The 21,544-nt window shown below is 58.5% G+C and overlaps 1 protein-coding gene across 3 annotated transcripts; it reads left to right on the top strand.

Moving 5' to 3' along the window:
- Positions 1 to 1,431: 1,431 nt before the first annotated feature.
- Abca2 (ATP binding cassette subfamily A member 2) lies at positions 1,432 to 20,990 on the top strand. Of its 3 annotated transcripts, none has more exons than XM_036183340.1 (49): positions 1,432 to 1,680; positions 4,888 to 4,981; positions 5,270 to 5,272; positions 5,969 to 6,080; positions 6,154 to 6,317; positions 6,569 to 6,696; positions 6,847 to 6,957; positions 7,201 to 7,419; positions 7,778 to 8,145; positions 8,400 to 8,559; positions 9,311 to 9,439; positions 9,537 to 9,704; positions 9,781 to 9,877; positions 10,222 to 10,395; positions 10,464 to 10,566; positions 10,636 to 10,750; positions 10,866 to 11,056; positions 11,199 to 11,349; positions 11,426 to 11,630; positions 11,768 to 11,932; positions 12,033 to 12,213; positions 12,306 to 12,518; positions 12,926 to 13,122; positions 13,214 to 13,396; positions 13,616 to 13,800; positions 13,908 to 14,028; positions 14,302 to 14,481; positions 14,618 to 14,824; positions 15,078 to 15,180; positions 15,263 to 15,582; positions 15,660 to 15,873; positions 15,965 to 16,070; positions 16,165 to 16,276; positions 16,365 to 16,425; positions 16,515 to 16,689; positions 16,770 to 16,885; positions 16,961 to 17,108; positions 17,180 to 17,303; positions 17,443 to 17,575; positions 17,660 to 17,777; positions 17,899 to 18,077; positions 18,311 to 18,452; positions 18,568 to 18,702; positions 18,862 to 18,965; positions 19,039 to 19,131; positions 19,212 to 19,314; positions 19,405 to 19,542; positions 19,618 to 19,818; positions 20,261 to 20,990. In XM_036183340.1, exons 1-49 carry the CDS (start codon positions 1,615 to 1,617, stop codon positions 20,294 to 20,296), a joined length of 7,251 nt encoding a protein of 2,416 aa, XP_036039233.1. In that variant the 5' UTR covers positions 1,432 to 1,614; the 3' UTR covers positions 20,297 to 20,990. The 3 variants fall into 3 exon arrangements, with proteins under 3 accessions (XP_036039233.1, XP_036039231.1, XP_036039232.1); XM_036183338.1 differs by having other exon boundaries at positions 14,302 to 14,538; XM_036183339.1 differs by lacking the exon at positions 5,270 to 5,272 and having other exon boundaries at positions 14,302 to 14,538.
- Positions 20,991 to 21,544: the final 554 nt, after the last annotated feature.

The raw sequence follows: 21,544 nt of genomic DNA, 5'->3' as shown, positions 1-21,544 counted from the left end.
AGGGCGCTCTCACCCTTAGCAGTTTCCCAACCCTTCACGTGGCACATCTATTTGTGTCTGGTAAGCACTCCTGCTAAACACAGTTTGCTGAGCATCTCACCCACGTGGAAAGCACCGAGAGGCTGTGTGACCACCTCTCAGAGCCCCATGCAATTCAGCTTGCTTGTTCTAAACGCAACTAAAACTCTGTGAGAAACCTGTTTGGAGCCCCCCTCTGGGGTCCCCCCAAAAGCTTGGTCCATAGCTGTCCCCACCTGCATGCTGTGTGTACGTGTGTGTTACTCCCAGGCTCTGTAAAGCAAAATTGGATCTTCATGTCCACGGTGTCTCAACTAATCATTGAAGGTGCCCAACATTTTCCTGTTGGTTTGTTTGTGTTTTAGACAGGGTCTCATGTAGCTCAGGCTAGTCCTGAATTCACTATAAAGCCAAGGATAACCTTGAATTCCCGATTCTCCTGCCTCTGCCTTTTACATGGTAGGGATCACATGTGTGTGGTTATTCTCTATTATTTATTTTACTAAAGACAAGGTCTCTCTATAGCTCTGGCTGGCCTGGAACTCCCTGTGTAGACCAGGCTAAACTTGAACTCACAGAAATCTGCCTGTCTCTGCCTTCCAAGTGCTGGGATTAAAGGTGGGCGCTTCCATACTTTGCTATTGCCCTTCTAGGCAAAGGTCACTTCATCAGCGAGTGCCTTGTCTAGAAGGGACAAAGAGAGCTTTTACGAGGGTAGTCTAGCAGAGAGTCCCTCTCACCCTCTTATCAGGGATCCTCTGTTTTTGGTTTGTTTGTTTTTGTTTATTGAGACAGGGTTTCTCTGTGTAGCCCTGGCTGTCCTGGAACTCACTCTGTAGACCAGGCTGTCCTGGAACTCACAGAGATCCACCTGCCTCTGCTTCTGGGATTGAAACCCTGTGTCACCACCACCCACCCAGTGCACTAGGCTCCTTTTAAAAAGATCTAAGCCAAGTTTTGCTGTTGGGCTGCATGCTGCCTCTTGGAGCCTTGAGGTCATTGCCCACCCTCTTCTAAATGAGTGACTGATCCTGCTTCCCCATTTGTACATGGGAGGAGGACCAATCTAGTGGTGACCTGATGGAGACCAAGCCTCCTTCAGTGTTCCAAGAGGGACAGTGGAACACCTTGGGTACTCCTCTGCACAAATCTCCCAATTGGGGGGCGCACATTTGGAGTCCCTTGGGAGAAGTATAGGGTGCCCAAGTTCTCCCCAGGCCTCGGAAAGGTGTGCACCTAGATCTTGGTTCAGGCGCGGACCTTGGGAACACTGCATTACCGCTGGGTGGGCCTGTCGAGCAGAGAGGCCTAGCGCTATGCGCAGGTGCAGCGGGTGCCTGGGCTCGGCGGGCCTGGGCGCCCCCTGGCGGACACCCGAGCGCCGAGACGCCTTGGAGCGGGGGCGGCAGGCGCGGACGCGTGAGCCAGTCGCGGTAGCTGCGGCCGCCGGGGCGGAGCCTGCGAGGAGCAGGTCCCGGACTCTCGAGCGCCCCGCCCCCGCGCGGGCGATGCCGAGCGGCGCGGCGGGCAGCGGGGCCCGGCGGGGCGTGCAGAGGAGCGGGCCGCGGCGCTGAGGCGGCGGAGCGCGGCCCGGCCATGGGCTTCCTGCACCAGCTGCAGCTGCTGCTCTGGAAGAATGTGACGCTGAAGCGCCGGAGCCCGGTGAGCGACCCGCGCCCGTCCTCCGGGGCCCCGCAGGCCGCGCGCACGATGTGCCGGTGCGCTCCCGGCGTGCACGTGCAGTGCCAGGCGCGCGCAGACCCCGGGAGGGCGCCACCGGGGACCCTGTCCCCGGCCCGCTGCTTCCGCGGGCTTCCCGGCCTCGGGCAGCGGGATCGGCTGTGCCCTCGTCCGCTGACACTCGCAACGCTCGGCTCGCTCGGCTGAGTCACGGGCCGGCGCCCTTCGCAGCGCACTCTGGCAGGCTGGGGTGGGGGCAGGTGGTCCCTGGACTTCAGCTCCCGCGAGGCCCAGGTTCCAGGGACAGAGGGCTGGCTGGGGCACAGCATTCAGCTTAGGGGCTCCAAGCCCTGGGCCCACCGCCTCTGGAGCCCCCATAGAGACCTGTCTCTTCCTTCCCTATACCGCTTCTCTGCCCTTGGGCTGGCACCTTAGGCTGAGGATGGTACCAAGCCGCCCTCGCCGCCGCCCTCTTCCTCTTCCTCCTCCGCCTCCTCCTCCTCCTCCTCCCCCTTGTTCTCCTCCTCCATCATCTTCTCCTCCTCCCTTCTTCGCCTTTCCTAACCCACCCTGGCATGTCCACAAACCCTCACTCCTGCTTTCCCATCCCTGGGAGTGAATGTCCTTGTTGTGCTAGCTCAACCCGTCAAATCCCAGTGCCGCCGTTTGTCCTTTAGGGCCAGTGTGTCCCCCCCCCCCCCCCAGGCAGCTCCTCTGATTTCTCCTGCCTGGCCCTCTCTGGGGCCTGGGGCCTGCTGAGCAGAGCTCGGCTTCTCAGTACCTGTCTCGGGCAGCCAGAACGTAAGAGTGTTGAGGTAGGAGTCTTGGGTGAGGAGCAGGAGGCCATTGGCCTTGTTGGTTTTTATTCCAGTCCCTGGAAGGGCAAGGGCACCCAGAGTCCTGGGCCAGCAAGAGTATCTGAGGGCTTTTGCGATTTTGCAGGGTGGAGATTAGAGAGTGTGGGGGCCTAAAGAAGGGACTTTCACCAGTTCATACTCAGGGACCCCTTGGGTAACAATACTCTTCCTATATTCCTCTTTGAGTACTTTAGGTGCATAACTCTGGGCTATAGGCAGAATGGGTAGCAGTCATCACCATGGCCTGGCAGGATTCCTGTGGGCACCTGGCCCTGGCTGATGCCAGGACTGAGTAAGTTCACTGTCCTGGTTGTCTGAAGGAGCAGGCCAGTTACTCTAGCCTTTGAGTCACCAGAGGAAGGGACATGGAGTAAAGATGTAGGCATGCCTTAGTGCTAGTCCCAGGAGCAGGGGCTAAAACATAGTTCCTGCATCTGATGGGAGCCTCACACCAGACTTGGAGAAGAGTCCAGTGACTGGACAGTCAGGTGGAGATGCTCACTGCCTCTTTCCTAGGACCAACCCATGCTTGCTAGGCTGGGTTGATCTGTAGGACCTTCCCGGGTTTTCATTCCCAGAGAGCGGTTAGACCACAGTGGAGATCCTTGGCCTATGGCTGCAGTGAGGTACCAGTGGTGGCTTTTTCTTCCTCCAGGAGGACAGTCTTTGCAGGGGTCAGGGCTGCACCTGTGCAAAGCTTATGGTCTGGAGGAGGACTCCAGGACCTCCTCCCTTCTTGATCTCTTTTCCCAAGTACTGTCCCTCAGTTGCCCCGCTGTTGAGTTGCACAAAGGACACGGGTCTACCCTGGCGGCCATAGGAGGCTCACCAACCTTGAGTAGTTGTGGTGGAAGGCCCCAACATCACACTGGGGTGTCACCTGCTCGCCTCACACCTGCACCACAGCAAGCACTAGGCTTCAGGGAGGGCAGCTCAGGCCCAGGGTTGGCACGGAGACACTGGGGCGGTGTGTGAGCACTGGACTTGTCTTGAGGGACAGAGTCCCTAGGTCACTTGCTGTCATTCAGGTAGAACACCTAGGTATTGCTGGACTTGTGCCGCCTGCCTGTAACCAGATGCCCCTGTGATGCCTGCCACCTGCCAGCCAGGACTCTCTCCCAGCAGCTCATGCGTAGCCGTTGCTATAGTGATGGAAGAGCCAGCCTGGCCTGTGCTGCAGTTACTCTGGCGGAGGTGCCCAGGGCAGGGCCTGGTGTGGGTAGGGCTGTCTCTTGAACTGTGGCCCCTGTCACCGACCACTCTGCATGTGTGAAACACATTTGTCCTGCGGCCCTGGGTGCACATATCACTTTCTCAGCTGGCCCTGGACTCGATCCTGGCTGGAGAGGAGGTGGAGGCTGGCACAGGCTGAGGCGGGTGTGGGGTGTGGACACACAGCCGGGTGTTGTGGATCACAGAGAGCTATTGTCAGAGCACGGTCGGCGCAGCCAGAGACAGGCTGGGCATGGCCCCACACCACTCCTGGGTGGCAGCAGGGTGGGGCAGGGTGGGGGGAGCTTCCGAGTCCGCCTCAGATGGTGAGGAGGGTGAAGGAGACCTGATATTACAGAGCCATGGAGGAGGACTGCCTGGGGGGGGGGGGGGGCTCTCTTTCCTGTGGTCTCAAAAGCGGGAGCTTCCTGACATTCTCCCTGAGCTGAGGTGGGGGTAGGAACTGAGGAAGCCCTTTGTTTTCCAGGAGACACTGGGAGGTGAGCCTGGGCCCCAGGGTTTTGGCACTTCTGGCCGGCCTTGCAGCCTGGCCCTGAGAGGTTAGAGCAGGAAGAGGCTTTTGCCTCAGGGCCCTGGGCACGGTCTGGGCCTTACCCACACTAGACCTCATCTCCCTGATTCCAACACGAAGTTATAAGGGTGCTGTGGGAGAGGTGCAGGCGGAGCTCAGGGCAGGCGGAGCCCACATTTGGCCAACATGCCCTCCAAGCTCCCACCCAGGTGGCTCATCAGGTTGCCGGGGAGAAGAGGGGTTGGGTGAAGAAACGGGTGAGAGCTGACCACAGACCGGCTAATTCGTTGCTGGTGGCCTTGGACCTCTTCAGAGGGTAGGAGGTCCATGGTTTGACAGGCACAATCTAAGCAGGAGGACATGAGAATCGATGTGGTGGTACCACACAGCGTTCAACATCTTGGTGTACTGGGACGGACTAGAACCTTGGCTGGACCTGAGAAACCTGTGTTGACCTTCATGGCCATGGGTGCACCTGGCTGGGCTGGTCCTTCGAGGAGGTCAGGAGAGCCTAGGCCAGCACATGTTCATCATGTCCGGCCCGGGACAGGCAGTGGGCAGCCTGCCTCATGTGGTCCACCTTTGCAGTGGGTCCTGGCTTTTGAGATCTTCATCCCGCTTGTCCTCTTCTTCATCCTGTTGGGGCTGCGGCAGAAGAAGCCCACCATCTCCGTGAAGGAAGGTGAGGTGCAGGCGTAGCCTGGGCTCGTGGGTGGGCAGGGAGGGGTAAGAGCCCTGTGTGCACACGTCAGCCCCGGTGTGTCGCCATGACCCTAGTGCCTGCTCCCCGTGTGGTCCTGGCCACGAGTCTTGGTTAGGCTGTGGAGGTCAGGGCTGGCCGTTGTGGCCGTGAATGACGACGGTGCCTGTTTCTGGAGGGTTCAGGCATTCACTAGTTTCCTCTGTTCTGTTTTGACCTGCCCCCCACCCTGCATGGTCTCTTGTCCTCCTCGGCCCGGCCTGCATGCAGTCTGTAAGTGAGCAGCTACCTCCTCCTTGCTGGCTCAGGTGGCAGCCATGGATGTCCTGGCAGGTCCCCCTGGTGCGGCTTAAGCACCCTTACTGCTTGCATTAACAACCTCCTAGCAGCTGGGTCCAGTAGAAGCCTCTGCCTGTGAGCAGGAAAGGCTGGCTTATCACCCAGGGTGGTGGGCTGTGTTGTGGGTGGTGGTGGGTAGTGGCGGGCCAGGCCACCTGGGCCAAAGCTGGTACCCTGGTCAAGCCATCCGAGTATCTGCTTGACAGGGTCTCTGTGAGGTCGCCTGGCCATGCTTTCTAAGGGTGGGGTTCCTGGGTTGAGCCTGGGCTAGCTGGGATGGCCTGCAACGTTCCCTTCAGCCTCCTTTGGGCTGTTGCACTCACTCTGCTAACCAGTTGACCTGAGAGGTCAGAGGTCACTGCCAAAGGGTGCCTCATGTGCTACCCTGGTCTCTGTGGGAAGGGGGACTGTTGGGGCATTTGGGTACCGCACAAGCGAAGGAGTGATGTGCTGGGAATTACAGGGGAAGGGATGGCAGGTGGCCCTCTGACCTCTGACCTCCAGAGTCATTTGCCTTAGCACAGCTGGGGGTCAGGTGCTCTGTGCCCCCAGCCTAGCCTGCCTGAAGCTGCTTCTCCTTCCCGACCGTCTTCAAACATCTCTCTTGGTCCCCCACTTTGCTCCCACCAGCTTTCTACACCGCAGCACCCCTGACGTCTGCCGGCATCCTGCCCGTCATGCAGTCGCTTTGCCCTGATGGCCAGCGGGATGAGTTTGGTTTCCTGCAGTATACCAACTCCACGTAAGTGCCCCACCCCGTGCCTGGGGAGCCAGCCCACACCATGGCAAATGGCTGATGTCTTGTGGTGTTGCAGGGTCACCCAGCTTCTAGAACGCCTCAACCAAGTCGTGGAAGAGGGCAACCTGTTTGACCCAGTGCGACCCAGCCTGGGCTCCGAGCTTGAGGCCCTGCGTCAACATCTGGAGGCGCTCAGCTCAGGCCCTAGTACCTGGGAAAGCCACTCAACCAGACCTGCAGGTGTGCCCTGTGTGGGGCTGGCGTGGGGGAGGGTCTAAGCACGGCTGTCACTGGAAGCCCGCTGCCTGTTTCATCACTCTGGGTCACAGCCTGCCTCTGGCCCCGGGTCCTTGTGTCTGCACCACATCGTCCCTTCCCTGTGTGCTTGAGGCAGGCCCAGTGCGGTGCTGGTTAGCTCTGCTCAGAGCCTATCTGGGACACCTGAGCCCCAGTTAGAGCCGGCCCTCAGTCCCACCCTCCTGCCTGTCCAGTCTCTTCCTTCTCTCTGGACTCGGTGGCCAGGGACCAGAGGGAGCTTTGGCGTTTCCTGATGCAGAACCTGTCACTGCCCAACAGCACAGCCCAGGCCCTCCTGGCTGCCCGTGTGGACCCTTCTGAGGTGAGGGGGCGGGGCATGTCTCAGTAGTGGCCACACCCCTCTGCTCTCCCCATCGCCCCTGGTTACAGCAGTGAGGGAGGGGTCGCAAGTGTATCTGAGCTCCTCTTGGGACTCTGGAGCCCCTACTGAGCCAGAGCCCTTACAATGCAGGTCTATCGCTTGCTTTTGGGTCCTTTGCCTGCCCTGGATGGGAAGTTGGGTTTCCTCAGGAAGCAGGAGCCATGGAGCCGCCTGGGTAGCAATCCTCTGTTACGGATGGAGGTGAGAGGTCTATCCCTGGGAGATGGGTGGAAGAAAAGGCTCTCCCTTAGTTATGTCTAAATTCCGGGGATCTGTGTGTGGAGGCAGAATGGTGATTTGAGTGCTCCCACAGCACTGTGGAACCCTGGCACAGAGCTGACATGGTGGACGGTCGGGGCAAAATCTTGTGCTACCTTAAGTAGGCCCTTGGCCGTTTCTTGGTGGGAATACAGGCTTTACCAATCCCCCTGTGCCTTTCCCCAGGAGCTGCTGCTGGCTCCTGCCCTCCTGGAGCAGCTCACATGTGCGCCAGGCTCTGGGGAGCTGGGCCGGATTCTTACCATGCCTGAGGGTCATCAGGTAGACCTGCAGGGCTACCGGGATGCCGTCTGCAGTGGGCAGGCTACAGCTCGTGCCCAACGCTTCAGTGATCTGGCCACTGAGCTCCGGAACCAGCTGGACATGGCCAAGATTGCCCAGCAGGTGAGGTCCTGCCTGTCAGTTGGCCAGCAAACCTGCTGACCAGCCTGGGAGAGGTGTTGGGGCTACTTGGAACCTGAATGTGGGAGGCTTCTGCACCCTGGCTTTATATGGTATGGTTGTAATTGAGCAATACCCCTTACCCAATTTCAGGCCTTGGTTCCTTCCCATCTCTCACCCCAAGCTATCGCTCTAGCCCTGGCCAGGGCTTCCTAAACTGCAGAACCTCCCTCATCTTCCCAGGCCCTGCCCTCACCCTTCCTGTTCCATTCCTGAACTCAGCCACCTCCCCAAGTCACCTCCAACCAAGTTCACCCTGTCTCCTAGCCTGCATTTTCCATATGCCTGGTCTTCCCCTCAGCTGGGCTTGGATGTCCCCAACGGCTCAGACCCCCAGCAGCAGCCACCATCCCCACGGAGCCTGCAGGCACTCTTGGGAGACCTGCTGGACGCCCAGAAAGTTCTGCAGGATGTGGATGTCCTATCAGCTCTTGCCCTGCTGCTGCCCCAAGGCGCCTGTGCTGGCCGGGCCCCCGCATCTCAAGCTAGCAGCCTGAGCGGAGTGGCCAACAGCACTGGGCCAGGGGCGAGCACAGGTTCCAACACCACCGTGGAGGAAGGAACCCAGTCACCTGCAACCCCAGCCTCTGCTGACACTCTGCAAGGCCAGTGCTCAGCCTTTGTGCAGCTCTGGGCTGGCTTGCAGCCCATCTTGTGTGGCAACAACCGGTAGGTCAGCAACAAAGGGAGGGGGGAACGGGAGAGTCATGGGGTAGTAGGGAGTTGACCCCATCACCTGGCCCTTGTGGTAGACTCCACTCTGGAAGTCCCATTTGCTGTTTGCCCCTACATTTACACCCACCCCATGCCTGACCTGACCTCCCACCTTAGCCTGCCCCTCGGCTTCTGTTGAGCCATCCCGAGTGTCCCATCCCACTGGTCCTGACATCTCTGCCCTGCTCCTGGTGCTTCGTCTCTACCAGCACCATTGAACCTGAGGCGCTTCGGAGGGGCAACATGAGCTCCCTGGGCTTCACAAGCAAAGAGCAACGGAACCTGGGCCTTCTTGTGCACCTCATGACCAGCAACCCCAAAATCCTGTATGCACCAGCAGGTTCTGAAGCTGACCGTGTCATCCTCAAGGTGTGTGGGTCTGGCACAATTGGGTCATGTCTCCCCGGCAGGAATACAAGCCCAGCAAGAGCCTGAGCGAGGCTCTGTTGGCCCGGGACTCTATGTAGGACCGGTAAGAGCTAGAGTTGACTTCATGAAACCTGGGTAGTGGTGTGCCTGGCATGGGGAGTTTCAGGGCTTGAGGCAAGTGGCACTCGGCAGCTTTTCTGTTGAGAACTGACAGTTCCTGCAGGGATGCACTGGAAAGGCTGGCTGGTCTGGCTACAGTGCCTCCCACCCCTCACCATGTTGATTGGGACAGGGTGGTATGTTCAGAGATGCGCCCCCCCCCCCCCACACCAGTAGCATCAAATGAGCAGGGTGCAAGGAACATTGAAGTCTGGGAAGAGAGTTTGTTGGAAGAGTGTAAGCCAGGAGTGGAAATGGGCATGGCAAGACCTTGACCTTGAAGGGTTGCCTTTTGAGGGGCAGAAATTAGAATCAGACTTAAGCACTCAAGGGACATGTGGAAGGAAGGAGCCAGAAAAGCATGCATGGTTGCTGAGGTGGGATTCAAGGAGGCCTTGTAGCTGTGGGCCATGGCAAAATGAATTTCATGTGGCTACTGTAGAGAGGTGAGGCAGAAACCTCCAGGTAGAAGTTTAGCCTGAATAGGGGTACCAGATGGGCTGGTCCCTGGGGCGTGTGAGAGAGTAGAGGACTCTCAGGCTGGCTTGGATCCTTCCTGGAGCCCCGTGCCTCAAGCTTTCATTCTCTGCAGGCCAATGAGACCTTTGCCTTGGTGGGCAATGTGACGCACTACGCCCAGGTCTGGCTCAACATCTCCTCGGAGATCCGAAGCTTCCTGGAGCAAGGCAGGCTGCAGCAGCATCTACATTGGCTGCAGCAGGTGCTGTGGGTACAAGGTGGGTGGGCACCTGTGGTGGGCTCTTCTGCTCAGAGCTGAAGGGTACGAGCCACACCCTGAACTCCACTCTCCACTCCAGTACGTGGCTGATCTGCGTCTGCACCCCGAAGCGATGAACTTGTCACTGGAGGAGCTGCCACCTGCCCTGCGCCAGGACAACTTTTCCCTGCCCAATGGCACAGCCCTCCTACAGCAGCTAGACACAATTGACAATGCAGCCTGTGGCTGGATCCAGTTCATGTCCAAGGTAGGGTAGGTGAGCACTATGACCCCTCCCCCTCATGCATTTTGAGGGCCAGCTCCAATGATGGCCCCTTTTCCAGGTGAGTGTAGACATCTTCAAGGGTTTTCCTGATGAGGAGAGCATTGTCAATTACACACTCAACCAGGCCTACCAGGATAACGTCACAGTATTTGCCAGTGAGTTCTTCCCCCTCCTACAAAGGTCCTGTATCTCCTACAGATCTGCTTTCTCACCAGCTCAGGCCTGCCCTATCCTGCCATGCCCCCTGTTACCTTCCTGCTCCTTAGCCCTGACTTCTTCACCAGTTCCACGTCTTCCCACAGCTCTCCCTCGCCTGCCTCACTTCGGTCCCACACGCCACATGCTGGCTCTGCCTCATCCCCCTGTTACTCCTCAGCCCTGCTCCTCCTCTTTCTAAGATACCGCATCTGTCCCATTACCGCTGCTGGAGTGCTTCCTTCACAGTATGTCCTACCTCCATGCCCTCTGGCCACACACTCCACCAGCTTCCTGTTCCCAGGTGTGATCTTCCAGACACGGAAGGATGGCTCCCTCCCTCCACATGTACATTACAAGATTCGCCAGAATTCAAGCTTCACTGAGAAAACCAATGAGATTCGACGGGCTTATTGGCGCCCAGGGCCCAACACTGGTGGCCGCTTCTACTTCCTCTATGGCTTCGTCTGGATCCAGGGTGAGGGGCTGAGCCCGGGTGGGATGTGAGGGGGCCCGACCTTGCCCTGATACAACTTCTACCCCCAGACATGATGGAGCGTGCCATCATCAACACATTTGTGGGGCATGACGTGGTGGAGCCTGGCAACTATGTGCAGATGTTCCCGTACCCCTGCTACACCCGTGATGAGTGAGTGCCAGCCTACAGAGGTTTGGGGGTCTCGGATCCAAGCCCCTGCTAACACGTGTCTCCCCTCAGCTTCCTGTTCGTCATAGAGCACATGATGCCACTGTGCATGGTGATCTCTTGGGTCTACTCAGTGGCCATGACCATTCAGCATATCGTGGCAGAGAAAGAGCATCGGCTCAAGGAGGTGGGTCTGGGTGTCTGCAGGCACCCCCTCCCGGCAGGCTGTGGGGAGGGCAGTGCAGTCCTTTCTTCTCTGGTCCCTGCCCCCAAGGGACATGGTCTGCTGCCCCACACCACAGGTGATGAAGACAATGGGCCTGAACAACGCTGTGCACTGGGTGGCCTGGTTCATCACGGGCTTTGTACAGCTATCCATCTCAGTGACAGCTTTGACGGCCATCCTCAAGTACGGCCAGGTGCTCATGCACAGCCACGTCCTCATTATCTGGCTCTTCCTTGCTGTCTACGCTGTGGCCACGATCATGTTCTGGTGAGTGCTGCAGGGAGCTGGGAAACCCCCTAGGATAGGCAGGCTCTTCTCTCAGAGCGCCTTTAGGCCCAGTAGGGGCAGCCCAGGTAGCCGAGAGCCAAGGGTCACGGGGCTGACAGCTTTGCGCCCTCTTGTACTCTAGCTTCCTGGTGTCTGTTCTGTACTCGAAGGCTAAGTTGGCCTCAGCCTGCGGTGGCATCATCTACTTCTTGAGCTATGTTCCCTACATGTATGTAGCAATCCGTGAGGAAGTGGCCCATGATAAGATCACTGCCTTCGAGAAGTGCATTGCGGTGAGGATCGTGACCAGACAGGGCCAGGGTGGGGTGTCCAAACCCTGCCCACCTACTGACACCCCTCTTTCTTCAGTCCCTGATGTCCACAACAGCCTTTGGCCTGGGCTCCAAGTACTTCGCACTGTATGAGGTGGCAGGCGTGGGTATCCAGTGGCACACATTCAGCCAGTCCCCAGTGGAAGGGGACGACTTCAACCTGCTCCTTGCTGTCACCATGCTTATGGTGGACACAGTGGTCTATGGCGTGCTCACTTGGTACATTGAGGCAGTGCACCCAGGTACAAGCCCATCAGTGGAGGGGCCAGGGGTGGGACCAGATCACTGGGATTCCACCTTCCTCTTGGTGGCGTTTGGTCCTTGTGGTGGATAGTCACCTCCAGGCCCTCGGTCAGCCTCTCCCCTCCTGGACCCCCAGGCATGTATGGGCTGCCCCGGCCCTGGTACTTCCCACTGCAGAAGTCTTATTGGCTGGGCAGTGGGCGGACAGAGGCCTGGGAGTGGAGCTGGCCATGGGCACACACACCACGCCTCAGCGTTATGGAGGAAGACCAGGCCTGTGCCATGGAGAGCCGCCACTTTGGTGAGGCCAGGGTCAGATGTTGAATGGGGTGGGTGCTGGGTTTGGGGGCGCGGGGTGGCCTTAGTGCTGCCCCCGTCCTGCTGACCCAGCTTTGGTACAGAGGAGACACGTGGTATGGAGGAGGAGCCCACCCACCTGCCCTTGGTCGTCTGTGTGGACAAGCTCACCAAGGTCTATAAGAATGACAAGAAGCTGGCCTTGAACAAACTGAGCCTCAATCTCTATGAGAACCAGGTGGTCTCTTTCCTAGGCCATAATGGGGCTGGCAAGACCACTACCATGTGAGTGACTAGGGACAGGGGAGCTGAGCTAACTGGAAGATAGGGTTCCCTCAGGGTGTGGTGGGTTGTGACCCCACTTGCCCCCACTCCAGGTCTATCCTGACCGGACTGTTCCCACCCACGTCGGGCTCAGCCACTATCTATGGGCACGACATCCGCACAGAGATGGACGAGATCCGCAAGAACCTGGGCATGTGCCCACAGCACAATGTGCTTTTTGACCGGCTCACTGTGGAGGAGCATCTCTGGTTCTACTCACGCCTCAAGAGCATGGCACAAGAGGAGATCCGCAAAGAGATGGACAAGTGGGTGCTGTGAGGAGGGGAGGCATGGTGTGAACGGGATGGCGGGGGGCGGGGGGGGGGGAGCGTATGAGCGAGGCAGGTGCTGTGGACACTCGGATGCGGAAGTCAGGGGAAAGGGTGGGGGTGAGGTGGGATAAGAGCTCTTCATGTTCCTGCCTACCGTCCTCTGGTCTGTCACCCTCCCATCCATTGCCCTCCTCTGCTGGTCATCCTGCTCTTGTCCCTCATTCTCCTGTCCCCCATAAATCCATCACCCTCCTGTCCATCTGTCACCCTTCCATAAATCCATCACTCTCCCATTTGCTCATCACCCTCCCACCTGCCCATCCCTCCCCATTCATCACCCTCCTGCCCATCCCTCCCCATTCATCACCCTCCTGCCCATCATGCTGCTGTTGGATCCACAGGATGATTGAGGACCTGGAGCTCTCCAATAAACGGCACTCGCTGGTGCAGACACTGTCTGGAGGCATGAAGCGCAAGCTCTCTGTGGCCATTGCCTTTGTGGGTGGCTCTAGAGCCATTATCTTGGATGAGCCCACGGCTGGCGTAGACCCCTATGCTCGACGTGCCATCTGGGACCTCATTCTGAAGTACAAGCCAGGTGAGCAGGATGCCAGGCTGGCCATAGTCTGTGTGGGTATCTTTACCTGCCCCTGGATGGTCCCCTTACCTTGGATCTGGACCTACCCCAGGCCGCACTATCCTCCTCTCCACCCACCACATGGATGAGGCCGACCTGCTGGGGGATCGGATTGCCATCATCTCCCACGGAAAGCTCAAGTGCTGCGGGTCTCCCCTCTTTCTCAAGGGTGCCTATGGTGATGGGTACCGCCTCACATTGGTCAAGCGGCCTGCAGAGCCTGGCACCTCCCAAGGTCTGTACCGAGACTACTTGAACTAGCCCCTGGCCCTCCCTGCCTCACGACTCCCTACCTAGGAGAGGTACATCCTTGTCCTCACTGCATCAGGACCAGATACCCAGTGGACTTGGACACCTCTAAGCCCCATCTTGACTTGCTGGCTAAGTTCCCGAAGCTCTTCCTTCCTCAGCCCCCACCCCCAGTGAATCGCCTTCTACGCCTCTTCCTTCCCAGAGCCAGGGCTGGTATCCAGCCCCCCAGGTCGTGCTCAGCTGAGCAGCTGCTCGGAGCCCCAGGTGTCCCAGTTCATCCGCAAGCACGTGGCCTCGTCCCTGCTGGTCTCCGACACCAGCACTGAGCTCTCCTACATCCTGCCCAGTGAGGCAGTCAAGAAGGGGGCCTTCGAGCGCCTCTTCCAGGTGTGAGGGCTGAGCATGGTGGCTGGGGACATGATGTGCCCATAGAAAAGACGAGCAACACCCCTGCCTGCATTCCGTGGCACTGGCCTCACCCAGCTTCTTTTCAGCAATTGGAGCATAGCCTGGATGCATTGCATCTGAGCAGTTTTGGGCTGATGGACACAACCCTGGAAGAGGTGTTCCTCAAGGTGTCTGAGGAGGACCAGTCACTGGAGAACAGTGAAGCTGGTGAGAGTACCCAAGGCTGGCCATCAGCCTGATCGACCCACTAACGGCCCCTGGGGACATTGCTCTGTCTCTGGAAGTGGGATTCCCCAGCAGCAATATAGGCTCGTGGTGCATGATATGGTAGCCACAGGTCCTGAGTAGGTATATTAACTGAAAGCTGGGATCCAGTCAGGGCCTGGGGTCATGGGTGAGCAACAGGGACTGAGGTACTAGGGTGTCCTGGGGTACCGTGGCTCCAAGGCCTCCCTTCCTCCCTGCCTCTGTTCTTTGCAGATGTGAAGGAGTCCCAGAAGGATGTGCTGCCCGGGGCAGACGGCTTGACATCTGTGGAGGGTCAAGCTGGCAACCTGGCTCGGTGCTCAGAACTGGCCCAGTCCCAGGCATCTCTGCTGTCTGCATCCTCCGTGGGCTCTACTCGTGGTGACGAGGGCACTGGCTACGCCGACGTCTACGGTGACTACCGTCCCCTCTTTGACAACCTGCAGGACCCAGACAATGTCAGCTTACAAGGTGGAAGCTGCCGGGGAGGTCGGGGAGGGTCCAGAAGGGTGGCCTGGTACCGGCTGCTCACCCCTGCCCCTCTGCACAGAGGCAGAAATGGAGGCCCTGGCTCGGGTAGGCCAGGGCAGCCGCAAGCTGGAGGGTTGGTGGCTGAAGATACGGCAGTTCCATGGGCTCCTGGTGAAGCGCTTCCACTGTGCCCGTCGAAACTCCAAAGCCCTTTGCTCTCAGATTCTGCTGCCTGCCTTCTTTGTCTGTGTGGCCATGACCGTGGCGTTGTCTGTTCCTGAGATAGGTATGGCTACCTGGCCTCAAGTGGTTGGGGCAAGGCTACCATCTGGCCCTTGGGTTCTTGGCTTTACTTCCTTCCCATTCCCCTGGAGAACCCTTCTCCACCCCTCTCCCCATCCTCTGAACCTTATTTAGGGGCTCATGGGAGGGGTCATACTCCCAAAGCTGGGCCCTCTCTATGCTGGGAAGAGGGAATAAAGATCTGGAGGCTGCGTCAGGTAGTTAGAGCCTGCTCAGGTCTCATGCTTACCCACCAGGTGACCTGCCTCCACTGGTCCTGTCACCATCTCAGTACCACAACTATACCCAGCCCCGTGGCAACTTCATCCCCTATGCTAATGAGGAACGTCGGGAGTACCGGTGAGGCCATGGGCTGGGGCTGTAGCACAGGGGAGGGTAAGCGTCTAGACGGATATCCCTTAACCCACTGCTGTGCCCTTAGATTGCGGCTGTCACCCGATGCCAGCCCCCAGCAGTTGGTGAGCACATTCCGGCTGCCCTCTGGCGTGGGTGCCACTTGTGTGCTCAAGTCTCCTGCCAACGGCTCCCTGGGGCCCATGCTGAACCTTACCAGCGGAGAGTCCCGCCTGCTGGCCGCACGGTTCTTCGACAGCATGTGCCTGGAGTCCTTCACACAGGGACTGCCGCTGTCCAACTTCGTGCCACCCCCACCCTCACCTGCCCCTTCTGACACACCTGTGTCCCTGGATGAGGACTCGCTGCCAGCCTGGAACGCCTCCCTGCCACCTACGACTGGACCAGGTACTGCCTCGTGGAAGGCTTCTGGGGGCATGGCCACGAGTAACCCATCTATCTCACTGTGCTGACTGTGCCCACAGAGACATGGACGTCGGCACCGTCTTTGCCACACCTGGTGCGCGAGCCTGTCCGCTGTACCTGCTCTGCACAGGGCACAGGCTTCTCTTGCCCCAGCAGTGTGGGTGGGCATCCGCCCCAGATGAGAGTTGTCACGGGTGACATCCTGACCGACATCACCGGCCACAATGTCTCTGAGTACCTGCTCTTCACATCTGACCGTTTCCGGCTACACCGGTGAGTTGGCCTACTGTAGTGGCTGTGAACAAGGGGTGGCTGGTGATGGCTGCCTAGCCTCGTTATTTCTCCCAATGTCTTTGTACAACAGATATGGAGCCATCACCTTTGGTAATGTCCAGAAGTCCATCCCAGCCTCCTTCGGTGCCCGGGCCCCACCTATGGTGCGGAAGATCGCAGTACGGAGGGTGGCCCAGGTAAAGTGCTGCCCCGGGTTCCATGGCACCCGGCCCCGTGCACAGTGATTCCCTCAGTCTTGGGAGCCTCTCTGAGCCCCACGTCCTTCTCCAGGTGCTCTACAATAACAAGGGCTACCATAGCATGCCCACCTACCTCAACAGCCTCAACAATGCCATCCTGCGTGCAAACCTGCCCAAGAGCAAGGGTAATCCGGCAGCCTATGGTGAGAAAAGTCAGCATTGAGGGATGGGGAGGGGGTGAAGCTGAGCCGGAATGGTACACGGGCCTAATGCTATCCTCCCTGTGGGCAGGCATCACCGTCACCAACCACCCCATGAACAAGACCAGTGCTAGCCTCTCCCTGGATTACCTGTAAGTGAGGCAGACTGTGCTGGAGGAGGGGCAGGACCCACTGTGGTCCTGAGCACCCCCTAGAATTGAGTACTTGTGTCCTCTTCTAGACTGCAGGGCACAGACGTGGTCATCGCCATCTTTATCATTGTGGCCATGTCCTTCGTGCCGGCCAGTTTCGTGGTCTTCCTTGTGGCAGAGAAATCCACCAAGGCCAAGCACCTGCAGTTCGTCAGCGGGTGCAACCCTGTCATCTACTGGCTAGCCAACTACGTGTGGGACATGGTGTGCCCCCGCATGGTCCCTTCCCATCCCTGTCTCCTGTCCTCGTACCCAGGTCTCACCGGCTCCCTCTGCCTTTGCAGCTCAACTACCTGGTCCCAGCTACCTGCTGCGTCATCATCCTGTTTGTGTTTGACCTACCGGCCTACACGTCACCCACCAACTTCCCAGCGGTGCTCTCCTTGTTCCTGCTCTATGGGTAAGCTGGGGAAGGCTGTGGAGTAGGTTGGGGTTTGGCGGGGGGTACCCTGTGACCACGGCTATTTGCCCACAGGTGGTCCATCACACCCATCATGTACCCAGCCTCCTTCTGGTTTGAGGTCCCTAGCTCAGCCTACGTGTTCCTCATTGTCATCAATCTTTTCATTGGCATCACTGCCACCGTGGCTACCTTCCTTCTGCAGCTTTTTGAGCATGACAAGGTGAGTGTCGGGTGGCTGGCCGGTGGGGCATGGCCTGGGGCGGCCAATGCTGAGCTGTGCCTGGCCCCCAGGATCTGAAGGTTGTCAACAGTTACCTGAAAAGCTGCTTCCTCATCTTCCCCAACTACAACCTGGGCCATGGGCTCATGGAGATGGCCTACAATGAGTACATCAATGAATACTACGCCAAGATTGGTGAGTCTGGCACCGGGTGAACAGTGGAGGCCTGCAGGGGGCCACAGGGTGACCTGCCTGGCCCTAGATTCGAGTTTCAATGCTGGGGTGACTAGGACTCCTTGAGGTTCTCAGGCCCTGAACCGGGGCTCTCCCACAGGCCAGTTTGATAAGATGAAGTCCCCATTTGAGTGGGACATTGTCACACGTGGACTGGTGGCCATGACAGTTGAGGGCTTCGTGGGATTCTTCCTTACCATCATGTGCCAATATAACTTCCTTCGGCAGCCACAGTGAGTGGAGAGCCTTGGGCAATGGCAGGGACCCTTGGTAGGGGTGGGTGGCTTGGCCAGGCCCTGCCAACCTTACTGCCCTAGACGCCTGCCTGTGTCTACTAAACCTGTGGAGGATGACGTGGATGTCGCCAGTGAGCGGCAGAGAGTGCTCCGGGGGGACGCTGACAATGACATGGTCAAGATCGAGAACCTGACCAAGGTAGGCCCTGGGCTGTGGGAGAGTAGGTAGGGATGCGGTGGGGAGAGGTTCCCAGCAGTGGGGTGGGGCCAGGCCAGGCAGGAGCCCCGTCCTTCGCTGAGTGGGAAGGCTCTTGGGCCAGGTGTACAAGTCTCGGAAGATTGGCCGTATCCTAGCCGTGGACCGCCTTTGCCTGGGTGTGCGCCCTGGAGAGTGCTTTGGGCTCCTTGGTGTCAACGGAGCAGGAAAGACCAGTACCTTCAAGATGCTGACCGGCGATGAGAGCACTACAGGGGGCGAGGCCTTTGTCAATGGACACAGGTGGGGTGACTGCCCCTGGACGCACTTGGGGAGGCACGGATGTGTGTGCGTCTGTGTGTAACCACCTCCAGGCACACAGTCGCAGGGGTAGGGGTTGAGTGGGTGACCCTGCCCCTCAGCTGCAACGGTGTGTGTGTTGATAGAGAAGTGGGATGACCACGTCCCCAGGGTAGAGGAGGGCAGGTGTGGGGTGAGCATGCCCCTCCTGGGTATTGATTGCCCTCTGTCCCCAGTGTGCTCAAGGACCTGCTTCAGGTACAGCAGAGCCTTGGCTACTGCCCGCAGTTCGATGCCCTGTTTGATGAGCTCACGGCTCGTGAACACCTGCAGCTGTACACACGGCTGCGTGGTATCCCCTGGAAGGATGAAGCGCAGGTGAGGTCAGAGGGAAGCAGCCGGTGGGTGCACCGGTGTGTATGTGGCGGTGGGCTTGTGCCAGTTGGTGTCCAGTAAGGTGAAGCCCTGTTATCCCTCATATTGGCCCCGCTAGGTGGTGGGGTGGGCCCTGGAGAAGCTGGAACTGACAAAGTATGCGGACAAGCCAGCTGGTACCTACAGTGGCGGCAACAAACGGAAGCTCTCCACAGCCATTGCCCTCATTGGGTACCCTGCCTTCATCTTTCTGGTGAGCCCTGGGGAGGGGACACAGCTACCCATTTTGGTCTCTCTGTGAGTTTGAGGGGAAGGTGCTCTACTTTCCTCTGCTTCCTGATGAGCCAGGGAAGAGATGGGTAGAACCAGTTTGGGCAGGCTGTGTCTCTGGATGACCTGACCCCTGCCCTAGGATGAGCCCACCACCGGCATGGACCCTAAGGCCAGGCGCTTCCTGTGGAACCTCATTCTGGACCTCATCAAGACAGGACGCTCAGTGGTGTTGACGTCACACAGGTGTGCTTCTCCCCGACCCCCCCATGGGCATCTGGCAGTCCCTCTGGTGCCAGCCTGTTCTGTCTGCCTACAGCATGGAGGAGTGTGAGGCTCTGTGCACGCGGCTGGCCATCATGGTGAACGGACGACTGCGCTGCCTGGGCAGCATCCAGCACCTCAAGAACAGGTCAGTCAGACAGGGCTGCCCAAGACAGGGTGAGCTCTGCCAGGCCCACAGGGCTCCCAGCCACCCCTGTGTCCCACCAGGTTTGGGGATGGCTACATGATCACTGTCAGGACCAAAAGCAGCCAGAATGTGAAGGATGTGGTACGGTTCTTCAACCGGAACTTCCCAGAGGCCATGCTCAAGGTGGGCATGGTCGGATGGAGTAAGGGTGAGGGTGTGCCGTGCCGTGCCCTGGCAGCCACTGACCTCCACGGTCCCCTGATCTCCTTCCAGGAGCGACATCACACGAAGGTACAGTACCAGCTCAAGTCAGAGCACATCTCTCTGGCTCAGGTGTTCAGCAAGATGGAGCAGGTAGTGGGCGTGCTGGGCATCGAGGACTACTCAGTCAGCCAGACCACCCTGGACAACGTGAGTGGGCTGCACGGGGTGGGCCGTGTCTTCCTGGATCCGCCCCATACCACTTAGCCCACCACCTGTCCACAGGTATTTGTGAACTTTGCCAAGAAGCAGAGCGACAATGTGGAGCAGCAAGAGACTGAGCCCTCGACCTTGCCATCCCCCCTTGGACTACTCAGCCTGCTGAGGCCCCGCCCCGCACCCACGGAGCTCCGGGCACTGGTGGCTGATGAGCCTGAGGACCTGGACACAGAAGATGAGGGGCTCATCAGCTTTGAGGAAGAGCGGGTGAGTGGTCAGCGTCCTCCCAGCCACACTCCTGCGCAGGCTGCCCAGAGGCTCGGCCTGAAGGGCCTAAGGGAGGGAACTGGCTGTAGCTACACCTGCTTTCTAGAGTCATAGGACAGGGAGGGACTCATGTATGCTCAGGACTCGAGTGGATATGGGAAACTGAGGTGGGCAGAAACCAGATGCAGAGCCCAGAACACGCTGGCAGCTTTGAAGACCCCAGACCAGAGGCGGGATTACAGGAAACCAGAGACTAAGGAGAGTTCTAGGCTGTGTCTACCACACCGGGCAAAAGGGCCAGACGCCCAAGAGTGCTCAGTGGGGAGAGAGTGCTGGGGAGCTCCTGTAGGCAGCCAGTGGGAAGGCCCAGTGTAACCATCTTCAGCTCCCACCAGGGTGCTGAAGATGCCCGCCTGAGCCCAGTTTGTCTGCTCTTCACCAGGCCCAGCTCTCCTTCAACACGGACACGCTCTGTTGACCATCAAGAACCAAGTCAGGGACGCAGCTGTGGGGGGCAGAAGTCAGGCGGTGGCCATAGCCCTGTCACACATGCCAGGCCCTGGAAAGGCAGGTTCAGGACCAAAGGGCTCCCGCCCTCCTCCCAACTACCACCATCCTCGCCTCATCCTGCGGTCACTGTGGCCGCCCTCCCCCAATTGTGCCAAAGGCTGGCCTGGCCCTGGGCTGCACATACCCTCACCCTGCTTTGCCTTAAAGCCTTGGGTCTTGGCCCAGCCCCTTACCCTACCCAGCACCATCCACCTTCCCAAGGGTGACATGGGCTGCCCCAAGCATCCTGTGACCCTTCTCTGCAGCGGCCCCAAGTCTACCCAGGCCAGCGTCTTGCACAGATGTCTTTTCGTGGACATCCCTGACTGCAGAAGGGGGCTGGGCAGCTTGCCTACTTCCTTTGCATTAAGAGCCTCCCTCACTCTGCTGTTGTGAAGAAGTTAGGCTACCCATGGGAAGCCATGAATGTGGTTGCCTTGGCCCTGGTGGAATTGCAGGAATGGAGAAGCTGGGCTTGCTGGCCAGGTGAGGGGCCACTGCCCCCTCCCTGTCCCCTCAAGCTGCCTTTGCTCTCCCATCCAGCTTGGCCCTTCCCGCCACCCACCAGGGAGCGGGACCTTGTATATAGCGCACAGATGTTTGTTTTCAATAAATAAGCAAAAAAAAAAAAAAAAAAACCCTGGGAGCCTGTGCATGTGACAGGGAGTTGGGGTGAAGGCAGGCCCATGGGGCCAGGGTATAGTCTGACTGTACCAGGTGGGAAGGGAGGGGCTGTTCCAAATGGGGAGATCTATCATTATTCCTCTCCCTGCCCACGCAGCCCACACCCCTGCTCTGTGGGCGGGTCCTAAGTGGGCTTATGGAAGGGGTTGTGTATTGTTGGTCATCCAGCATTGGTGCTGTCCCTCAGCCTCTTAGCACTGCCCACAAGGCCTACTGCATACAGTGAGCCCATCTGTTCCGGGCTGTCTCTACTTCCTGAAAAGTAGAGAGGGTTCTGGGAGAAGATCTCCAGGAGTCTGGGTGCATAAGAAGAATTTCCCTTTTTTTTTTTTGAGCTGGGGATCGAACCCAGAGCCTTGTGCTTGCCAGGCAAGCGCGCTCTACCACTGAGCTAAATCCCTAACCCTTTTTAAAGCCACCAGAGGTTTTAATTGGAGTGTAGTCAGATTTATGTTTTGTTTTGTTTTTGTTTGTTTGTTTGGTGTTTTTTTTG

This window comes from Onychomys torridus, chromosome 4 (assembly GCF_903995425.1).
Source record: "Onychomys torridus chromosome 4, mOncTor1.1, whole genome shotgun sequence".
Classification (NCBI taxonomy): Eukaryota; Metazoa; Chordata; class Mammalia; order Rodentia; family Cricetidae; genus Onychomys; species Onychomys torridus.
This window is presented reverse-complemented; position numbering and strand designations above follow the sequence as displayed.